Below are 11,763 nucleotides of genomic sequence, written 5' to 3' on the forward strand. Positions count from 1 at the left end.
TTTCAAAACGAGCGACCGGCTACGAAGTACCCGGAGTGCCAAGTTTCGCGCGTTCTCGTCGAGCGCACTTCCTCGCGATTCCTCGTGGTTCCCGTGAATCTCGGGTCGGGAGGCAGTAGTCCTCTCGTCGCTCACTCGTGTGCGCGCACATGAATACGTGGATTACGCGAGTGTTGCTCCAGTGGAAACCCGGGCATGTTCGCCATGCGAAATCTCGCCATGCACGTTGCAAGCATGGGCGTGCGCCACGTATGCTCGCCTGTATATCGCGGGAATGCAACGTACTGGAGGTAAGAATGGAAGGATATAGGAGCATCTTTTAATTGGTCGAGCACGCGACGTCCTAAAAAATGAAGAAAATGTCCGGCGGAAAAGTGACAGACTTTTATCCACATATATATCAAATAAAAGGTTCTAATAAATTCGAAAAGAATTTTATTGTGGTCCCTAACAGATTCCGAGAAAGTAGCTTAAACACTTTACATGATTCACTCTGTACGTATAACATAAATATACACAACGCTAAAAATAAGTAAAATAACGCTATAGAATTTCTAAAAATATTTAGAGTATAAAAGCATTCTCAATTGTAAACTTTATTCAAATAAAGAACTCGTGAAAGCTTAACGATCTAATTAATATTGAAACTGTTTGTAAAGATATGTGGAAAATTTGATCGGCCAGATACATCGAAAATTTTTAATCAGATTATAAAATTATTTTTATCGATCATTTGAGACGACATAATGAGACGTGAATGCAGAAGAGCATTTGAAAATCCAGGTTTTTCTTCGGAATCGATCGATCGATCTTTATAAATCGTTCGAGAACGATCTATTCATTCTCGCACATTTGTTGATAATCGTTTCAACTGTGCGTGCCATGAAAAGTTAACAAGGGATTCAACGTGTGTTCGTAAAACACGTTTTTTACTCTTTACAATTAGTACGAAACGTATTTTCTTATCCGACAGAATAGAAAAAAGAATAGAAAAAAAAAATAATCATCAGATTATGCAAATCATTTTTACGTTAATAACTCGCATGACAACTACATATGGGGCTGGTTGCACACAGGATGCGGCAAAGCGGCAATGTGACAACGCGACAAAGTGACACCGTCTTGTTTTCTGATATATAATTTCATTTCATATTAGAAAACAAGATGATTGGTAATTAGTTGTTGCCGCGTTGCCGCGTGGTCCCGATTTACTTATAAGATTTAAGCCGGATGACACCCATTTGACTACGTCCCGATTGACTAGCCACTCACAGCGCTTGTACAGTGGAAAAATTCTAGGCGCTGGCCCCTGTAAAAAATGATTTTATGTTGCGGCGATTATATCGTCATTGTCCTCACGGCCACATTTTATCGGCAACATTTGGATTTCGCTGAATTATCTATTCTTACAGAATCGCACTAAATACGAAGATCATGCAAATACGAAGACGAGAGGAAAAAAAAATATTGAAATGGCAAACAATGAAGAAATAGCAATTATAAAAAAAAACAGCACAAAAAACGTCGTAAATAATTCTCGTAAATAAAAATGGATATATTACATGTATCTCCGAAGGTATTAAGATTGCCCATCTAAATTTAGTATTTATAGTCATAATTAAGTAATATTTAAACAGTAACTATATAAAAATAAGAGTTCCTCTTGAGAAGACTTCCTTTTTTAAAAGACTTTAATATTTACATTTTAATATATAGCATAAAATGACATAAAAGTTATAATTTATTATAAATAAGTAATTAATAAGTAATTAGTAATAAATAATTCATTAGAAGACGAATCTAATATTTCTATATAGATAATATCGGACGCCATTTCTTTCTTGCACTAAATCGTTTTTTAATCTCTAACTGTACGCTTACACTCGTCAGTTCTGGTTTGTTCAGTTCAGTCCTAGTGCGGGAATAAAAAACAAACTCCTAGTGTACAATCAGTCTATGAAGGAAATACTAATGATATAGCGTCGATCGAGATCCACTTTATTAGATTTGTCAGAAAGATAAGTGCTACACCAATTTTCTTGCGAGATACTTTTAAAATCGAAGGCGATTCTAAAGCAGAAATTAATCTTTAATCAAAGTGGAATATGTTCTGAAATGTTCAGTTTTACAGATGTATATTAACTTTAACTTGCTTTTTTCTTCCTTAATTCTAGAAAATAATAAAAAATATTTCAAATTGGAATTAAAGTAATTTACATTGATGGAAATAAAATCTAAAACCTGTTAAACAATTCTTATCGCAAAGATACTCCTATAAATATACTGGCGATTGTTCATCAATATTTCTTCTTTTTATTTGGTTCGCTATATTAACAGAAAAAAATTTATCTTTCTTCTTATTTCGTGGATTCTATTGTATCTTCTTAGGAATTATCGAGAAATTTGTTACTTTGGTTTTATACATTTTTTTTTTGTAATGATTATTGACAGGACAGCATTACTTTCAAAAATTTTCGCTTAGTTTAATCATTCTCTTTTTCCGCCGATTAAAGAGAACATTCTTAGAAAAGATCTTTATTGCGGCAAATTCTATTTTATCAAAGAAGAAAATAAAGATGTTTCTAAATCGTGTCCGGGACAATTTTCAACGTTTCGAAATTTCAAATAATCTGTTAAATATTCTATTGTTATATTTTATGATCCCTTATTGCAGAGAAATCATAAAAAAATATTTTCTCCAAAAAATGGATCATAAAATTTTTATGTATATCCAGTTTTGCAAGCGAATTATTTAGGAATTTTGACTCGTCAATACTAAGTTTGAACATCAAGCTTTTAATCTTCTAAAAAACTATAACAAAGTAAACGTAGAAATTGTTAGTTTAGAAGTTATTTTATACTTTTTTCTGATATATTTGGACATTTAATATAAAATATCTTATAAAATATTTATTGTCTTACTTTGGTACTTCTGAACAGAACAGAATAATGAGATAAATCTATTTATATGAAGAAAAGATATAGTTGTTAAAAAATATGTAATATGTAATTACATATTATACTTTTTCTAAAAAATAAATCGATTCATTTTATGAAAATCATTAAAATTTGAAGTGACTAACCAGAAATTTATTCGAAAAAACAATGTCCTTAGTCAAAAATTGGATAGGTGACAACTGTAGTTATGCCATATGTTAGAACAGATGTTAGACAGCTATAGAATAGCACTATAGAATAGCACTATAGAATAGCAACCATAGAATAGATTTAATAACTCTTGTTTATAATTAAAATTAATATATCTAAGTAAAATACAAATAATTAGAAATAAATTGACTGTTCTTGAAGAGATTGATGAAGAGGAATTTTGAATTTTTAAAACTTGTTTTGAATTTTTATTCGATCCGATTCGTTTACACGCGAATATCAAGTTTCACACTTGACGTAGGAGTCTTGTTTTCATTTAGCTGCTGGATTGTAATTTTAAAATAAATTCCCTTTTTCTTGGTGGTATATGCTGAAGAGAATAAATATTCCATAAATTAATATTTCTATATAAATCTAATAATTAAATAATTCTCTTTCACTTTCATCTTGATAAATTCCACTTCAATTCATTTAAATTAAAATGCGTTCTCAGAGTCTTGTTTCCAATCACCCTGTATATTTCACAGAAACTTCAACAGAAATAATATACTTCCAAAGCACCAAAGGTTTCAGAAAACGTTCAGAAAGCGGGCATAACATAAGTATAAAACATACCTAAAACATTTTTTTGAATTTTTATTAAAAGGTTTCTGCAAACTTTCTAACATACTTCAGCACTGTGTGAAAAAATTATTTTCGACATATTTCAAAGATTTATTTTTTCAGAAATGTTTTTGAAATATTTATGGAATATTTCATAAAAATTTCATAAATATTTCAGAAACATTTCTGAAATTACACCAAAGCAGATATATTATGTATCTGAAACATGTCTGAAACATGTCTGAAACATGTTTGAAATATGTTTGTGAAAGGTTTCATATTTGACAGTTTTCTGAAAGCTTTCCAAAATTTTTCGGTGCTGTGTGAGACGAGATAAAATAAAATTTAATCGTCGTAATGATTTAGCATTTAAACTTTGTTTTTACATTTATATTTTCAATGTTTATTTAGATTTATTTATTTACATGCATATGAGAGCTATTTATCTCTGAGGCATCAAATTCTTGAATCCTTGCAGCGGAGTAGCAACCAGAATCGGAAATAAACACCAAAGTCAGAATGAATCGCGGCTACGTGAACGCATTTTAGTTTAAGTGAACTGAATTGGAAATATCTTAAATTGCGTTTTCTCGTTACTTCACAAAGAACATAAGATATAAACTCGATAAACAATATCCGCTTCATTTAATTCTGTTTCTAATTGTTCAATGGTTCTTTTCATTTATAATTTGTTATAACATTGCAGTTTTATTTGTCCGCTCATGAACAGTATTTCAATATAATCACATTGTAATTTCTAATTAAAGATTGTTCAATTTTTAGATTATTGGACCATAATGTGCGAATGACTCATTCCGTAACACAACCATGGATAACAACCGAGGATGAAAGTCGAGAGATGATGGCTCTATGGCCGGACGTTTTCCGCGACTTTATGCATGGGGCTAAGATTTCACGCGTTATGGATGTTGATAAATGTATAACAAGAGTAAGTTGTTATTGATTAAAATATGAGTTAAATCAATAAATTTTTATGAATACAAAAGTATCTCTTTCGTTTAGATATTACAATACATCATACCAGGAGGAAAGGAAACTCGAGGTTTAACCGTACCTTATGTCTACAGGTTACTGACATCGAATGATCAACTTACAGAAAATAATATTCGTTTGACACGGATTTTAGAATTCTGCGTGGAAATGGTACGTGGCTTTGTTATTAGACCGAATTACTGAAGTACAAGACAATATCTTAATTTATTACTCTATTTAAATCAAAGCATATTGTGTGATAAATTGTTTAAATTAAACTTATAAAATGTCATTATCTTTTATAATATTAAGATTAATATTAAGATATTACTTTTATACAGTTACAAGCTCATTCACTCTTTCTTGAGGATATACAAAACGAATATTACTTGAAGTTACATACAGACCTGCCAAATTGGTATCGAGACTACAACTTCTTGAGCTGGGCGATAAGAGACGATGCTTCAATGTTAGAATATTCTTTCTATTATCTAATTGAAAAGCACTTTGATGGAAAAAAGTGCTGTACTGACTTACTAGTAACATTCCACGATGTGAGTGAAAATATCCTCCTAATATGTTTGTAAATATCAGCTTATTTCTTTTTTCCTTTTGATCGAGCGATTATTTATATAATATTTTGATAGATATTGTGGAAAACAATAAACAACCAATGGGTAGATTTAAAATCTACCAATTTCGGCACGAAGCCGAGGAATCAGGATTTATTTACGATGGCTCGATACGATTCTATTGTTGAATACAAAACGTCACATTATTCATTTCTCTTACCAGTGATCGCAGCAATGCATTTTGTAAGTATACCTTACTTTTCTCACACATGCAAATACATAAATATTTTAATAATGATAATAATGACACGTTACATATAGGCTGGAATAAAAGATCCAGAGATGTTCAAACAAGCAGAAACCATCCTGTTAGAGATGGGACGTTTTTTCCAAGTCCGAGATGATTATATGGGTTGCTTTGAAGAATCCGAGGTCGTTGGCAAATATAATACTGATATACAAAAAGGAAAATGTACGTGGCTAGTTGTTACAGCTCTCGATTGTGCTACTCCAGAGCAGCGTAAAATTTTAAAAGTAGGCATCCTTAAATATATTGTTTCATTAAACGTTATTATATATTTTATATATATATATATATATATAAATAATTCTTTTTTTATTATTTCTTCTCTTGTTATGTAGGAATGTTATGGCTCTTCGGATCCGGAGAAAGTGAAACGTGTGAAACAGCTCTTTATCGATTTGGAATTGCCAGATAGGTATTCTATATACGAAGACGAAACGTATAATTTACTAAATGAATTTTTACAAAAGATGTCACCCGGGCCTTTACATAGTTTTTTCTCGGATTTATTAGGGAAGCTTTATCGCAGAGGTATTTAAAGCGTATATTAAAGAAATAGACTAATGCATTAATCCTTCGTAAATTTGAATTTTAAGAAGAAATATGAAACATGTGACCATGTATTCTGTCATTGTCCCGAAGGGTGATAGAATGTTATTTCAAAGTAAAAAATATCAAAAAATATTTTATAAAATCTTATGTATCGAGAAGAATTTATCTCTTTAATAAAGTCTTTAATAAAGTCTCATTAAATTAAAAGATGAAATATTATTTCCTACCAAATTTTCTACAATGTATAATAAATTAATTTAAAAATGTTAAAACAGAGCACTAAATAGACATAATTGTTAGAATATTAATTTGTCGAAGAATATTGTTATAATTAAAACAAAAATCATGACATATATAGAATTGTTATAAAAAAGCTATTGTACAAAATACTATTATATTAATATAAAGATAATATTAAAAGATTGCATAATTGCAGCTGCATCGTGACATTTACGAAAAAAATGGAATTGAACAATAGATATTATTCAACTTTTCATTCAACTTTTACTTGTAATTCTTTTCAATATAATTATTTTCGATAGAATGGCTGCTAAAACTGTTAACTTTGACGCACATGTAGAGAGAAAAATATGCTGTTGGTTTACATGCTAAACAGATAACGCGAGATATTATCATGTTTTATAACGCACGATGAATATAAATAAGTATAAAATATAGTATATCTTATATGTATATCTTATATTTACTTTTATTCATTGTGTGTTATGTTTAATTTTTATTCTGAATTTTTATTTCAAAAATTCAATATTTATTCCTAGTTCTAATACTTCCTCCATTGTGCGCAAAATCTTATTTCACAAAAAATATTTTTTTCAAAAAGAAATTTATTAAAAGTTTTTATTAAAAGAGATATTAAATTTATTTTTAAGAATAAATTATATAAAATGTGTAAGCAAAAAATCCAATATAAAAATTACAAAAATTACAAAAAAATATAATTAAATAAAATATATAAATTATACATATATATATGGCAATATGAAGATATAACATTTTGGATATATTTTCTTTAACAAATAGATTTGCAATTTGTTGAAAAATTGAATATTAAATTGCGGCAACATTTATATTTAATATTTATTTTATTTCGTAATTAATATTTTTTAGCTAACAATACGTCACACAAAATAATAATTTAGCAATTTTCTACAATAAATAAAAGATTATATCTAAAATACAAAAAACTGATGAATTGATAATGTGTAACACGTCCTGTTGTCATAAAAGGAAAAAAATATGTATTATTATTTAATGTGGGACGTATATACAAATCAAAGAATAAAACCGTCCACCGTCCACATTTTATGCATTTTCTTTCATCACTGCTTTAAAAAAGCTTTTGTTATTGCCTAGAACTATTAAACACACAGAAATATGGCATTATTTCCATATGACAATTATTATGGTCAAATGATCATAAGTTTTCTTATTTAATCGCGTAATACTAATATGACAAATTTTTCAGATTGACAGAATAGTTCAAGAATGACTGGTTATGAGCAGTGTAAATAATAAATATTCCGTTTACGACTAATAGAGAATTTTAATTAATGTGCATGTTATTCCATCGTTAAAAAACACAATATACAAATTTTTAACGCGTAAAGGAATCGTATATTGATTTTCTTAAGATATGTTATTTTCTATCTTATTTAAACAAAAGACTTGTTAAAATAAAAATCGATTAAATATATTAAACATTAATTTAAGTGAAATTATATTAAGATACAGATTACGTTCTTTATTATATATAATTAGAAAGATGTATTATTTAATTTTCAAGTATTAAACTTACTATTTTAAAATCAATATCACAATCAATTATTTATTGCAACAAGTTATTTATGTTATTTATATTGTCATAATGACCTATATAATTTTATAACAATATTCATATTAAAACTTTAAACTTTATAATCTTAATTTATTGATTTATCTGGAATTCAGAATTTTGTATAAGTTAAATTTTTCTAAAGAATGCAACTGTGTACCACAACTTTTCCAATTTTATGCGCGCATGTAAAATAAATATGTATATCTTTTTTCATAAATATCTGTATAAATAAAAATAATTGTATGCGTGTGCGTGCGTGCGTGCGTGCGTGCGTGCGTGCGTGCGTGCGTGCGTGCGTGCGTGCGTGCGTGCGTGTGTGTGTGTGTGTGTGTGTGTGTATATATATATATATATATGTACATATACATATAGAATTGTCTTTAATTGGCTATTTATTTTTTGATAACTATATCTTAATATTTTTATGCATAGAATAATGAAATGAATAAATTAACATAAAGAAAATGTATAATTATTTAAAGAAAATATGTACTTGCAAATTACATATATTTTCCTTACACCAACTGATTTGTCTCATTGTTCTGTGTATAAAATATTAAAATACAATTAGAATACAGAATAATTAGAGAGATTAAACTATATATAACTATATTTAACTATATAAAAAATATACAATTTCGTTAAAAAAATGACGAATATAAAAAATCTTGACAGTGGCGCCAATAAATTAATTAATATCACAATTATGGCCTTTTCAAAAAATCCTACAATTTTTATTTATAAAACATTTTTTTTTACAATACATTGTTTTCGAGGTATTACAGAATGAAAGTTTAAATTGTGCAGTAGTGACAAATTTCAAAAAACACTCACGAGAATTTTTGCAAACGACGCTACGATTATATGATGATCGCATGAGAATCACACGACAATAGCGAGAGAAATCCGTGCCAGAGAATCAATAAAAGATATAAATAATATAAATAAATATATATAAATAAAAATATAAATAATGTAAATAAATAAATAATAATAATATAAATAATAAATAATAATATAAATAAATAATAAATAATAAATAATAAATAATAATATAAATAAATAATATATAAATAATAATAATAATAATAATAATAATAATAATAATATGTAAATAATAATAATTATAACAATATATATATAAATAATAATAATAATAATATAAATAAATGAAAGATTATATTAATTATTAAATTTAATAAATTATGTAAATTTTGGGTAAGGCGCCTTTTGTTTAAAATTTTTAAATTCTTCTACTTCGAAGATTTTATAAATAAGTTCTATGTTTATTGTTTCCCAATATTTTTTAAACGAGTTTTTTAAAAATATATCTGTTTCTTTATTAAAGTTGAAAGTGGGATGTGCTGCCGCATTCCGCAATATTCGAAGATCATATAAAGCTTTGCTGTAATTCTTTATATTTATCCCTTTTCCTCTCATATCGTCATAAAATTTATTTATACGGTTTTCAGTCTCTACATCATTCGCATAAGACATAAGATTATTAAGATCTATTTGTTTAATTTGATAATCCTTCAGATTAGCTGTACATAATATTGTCTTAGCAATATGTTGTTGTATTTGATAATTAAATTCGCCCATTATGATTAATGGGAGTATTCTTAATGCTGTATCACTGGTCTTATAACTTAAATTATTTATCGTTAATTTTAATATTTTTTTTTCTTTTACGTAGAATTCTTCTACTTTTATATTTTCTATTTTACTATTATTAAATTTTTCAATGATATTTTTGAATTTGGAAAATTTGATATGTGGATTTATTATTAATTTTTTAATTATATTCATTTTCCTATAACAAATTTGAAAAACATTAATAATAATGTATTGACGACGACGACGACGACAACATGATTTAAATTTTTTTTTTTAGATTTAGATATAGTGATACATGTTTAGATCGAACTTAGATATAGATTTAAGATTATGATATCTCTCGATTATCTCGACAGTTTGTAGGCAAATGATAATATACATATATAAATAATAATATTTTTTCCATAAATAATAACATTTTTATTAATTCCATGACATTTATTCTAAAAAAAATGTTTTTTAAAATTTAGACAAATATGTTTTTAATATAAAGCTGAAGTTTAAAATTGTCATAAAAGTCCAATTCCATTAAAAATCTCAAAATCAGCAAGAGTTTCTCATTAAAATATTTACAAACAAATGAAAATCTTTTCATAACTTTGACATGTATCACTATATCTGATGCTTTCTATTTAATGATAAAGTCGACACAAATATCGTTCTATCTTTCTTGGCTTTCAATGATGAACAAGGACAAAATGATACTTGTCGACTTGTGCCACTAAATGGAAAGCACCATTATTATTAAATATGTTAAATGTGTATTAATCTTTTAATGTGTGTATGTGTGTATGTGTGTGTGTGTGTGTGTGTGTGTGTGTGTGTGTGTGTGTGTGTGTGTGTGTATGTGTGTGTGTTTTAAACTTACCTTATATAATTATGCCTTCAAAGTGTTTTAATAACTAAAGTGTTTTAATAACTAATTGCCTTTATGTATAATGTCTTTATACAAAGTAATATAAAAAAATCTGTAATATAAAATAAATGTTACAACAAACATTAATAATCATATGAGATCATAAGTGATAAAATAATAAATAATATAATGAATAAATACATATCGCTAGTTCACTTTAAACATATAATAATGGTTGGTTAATGATGAAGATTATAATGTAATAAGTTAAGTTGAACAATTTACTATTTTATTTTTAAATTAAATTTATTCTAATGTCATATGTTATAAGTATAAATATTTTATAAGTATATATATTTTTTAATTAGAAATTATATTTACCAAAATTATTGATAATTTACGAAATATGACGATCTCAGAACGATTTCACAGAAACTCAACACTCAATCTCAACACAATGAGAGCTTGTGACTAAGTGTCGACTATTGTAAAAATAAATATAGTTACAGAGGACATTATATGTAACGTATAATACGAATAATCTAAACATCACATATCTTTGAACTAGTGAAATGTAAACATATGATAATAGCTGATCATAAAAATTACAATACAATATTATATGTCCATATGTAACTTGTACATTTAATTTTTGTATCTCTTTTGACTAAATTTTCACGCATGTAGTTACGGTAGATGCAATTATTTCCTTTGCAAAGTGAACTATATTATCCCAGTCATCAAAATGTTAGTAAAATCGGCGCGGGGGAATACCACGAAAACAATCGTGGATTCGCGGTATTCCCACGCTATAACTCCGAAGTTTCGGAGTTCGCGAATTTGTACAATTAAAAAATAGGCGTAAACGCCTTTCTGCGGCCACTGCCGCACTCCGCCTGGTGTTCGGCGACCCTCGACGGATGGTCGATCGGAGGAAAGTAAAACGGGAACGGAGCGGAGGGATGCGTTTCGTTACAGATCTTTGTCTTCGTAAATTAAGATTTTTTTACCTTGAAGTAACTATTTTCCTTAAATAGTATAACGAATGACATACGTTCCGTAGCTTTAAACATGGGATACCATGTTACATAATCTAATTTTCGCTATAAGTATCTCATAAGTTCCCAGAATTCGCTCAATGTTACAAAATGAAACGAGTGGTCAATGATTTAAGCACAATTGAGAACATGAATATTCGTGTATAATTCTCAGAATTAAGATTTATTTCAATGTTTTTCAATTCGATTGTACTATAATTTACACGATAATATCCTATTATGCAATAAGCAAACGTTACAAGTTC

At 27.7% G+C, this 11,763-nt stretch overlaps 1 protein-coding gene across 5 annotated transcripts; it reads left to right on the forward strand.

Moving 5' to 3' along the window:
• Positions 1-27: 27 nt before the first annotated feature.
• LOC105431196 (farnesyl pyrophosphate synthase-like) lies at positions 28-6,346 on the forward strand. 5 transcript variants are annotated; one of them, XM_089071511.1, is made up of 7 exons: positions 28-290; positions 4,495-4,660; positions 4,735-4,875; positions 5,046-5,258; positions 5,352-5,519; positions 5,598-5,810; positions 5,919-6,346. In XM_089071511.1, exons 1-7 carry the CDS (start codon positions 196-198, stop codon positions 6,117-6,119), a joined length of 1,197 nt encoding a protein of 398 aa, XP_088927637.1. In that variant the 5' UTR covers positions 28-195; the 3' UTR covers positions 6,120-6,346. The 5 variants fall into 5 exon arrangements, with proteins under 5 accessions (XP_088927637.1, XP_088927639.1, XP_088927641.1 ...); XM_089071513.1 differs by lacking the exon at positions 28-290 and adding an exon at positions 1,548-1,576; XM_089071515.1 differs by lacking the exon at positions 28-290 and adding an exon at positions 4,045-4,065.
• The last annotated feature ends 5,417 nt before the right edge of the window (positions 6,347-11,763 follow it).

This window comes from Pogonomyrmex barbatus, unplaced genomic scaffold (genome assembly GCF_055798465.1).
Source record: "Pogonomyrmex barbatus isolate J1 unplaced genomic scaffold, ASM5579846v1 scaffold12, whole genome shotgun sequence".
In the NCBI taxonomy this organism is placed as follows: Eukaryota; Metazoa; Arthropoda; class Insecta; order Hymenoptera; family Formicidae; genus Pogonomyrmex; species Pogonomyrmex barbatus.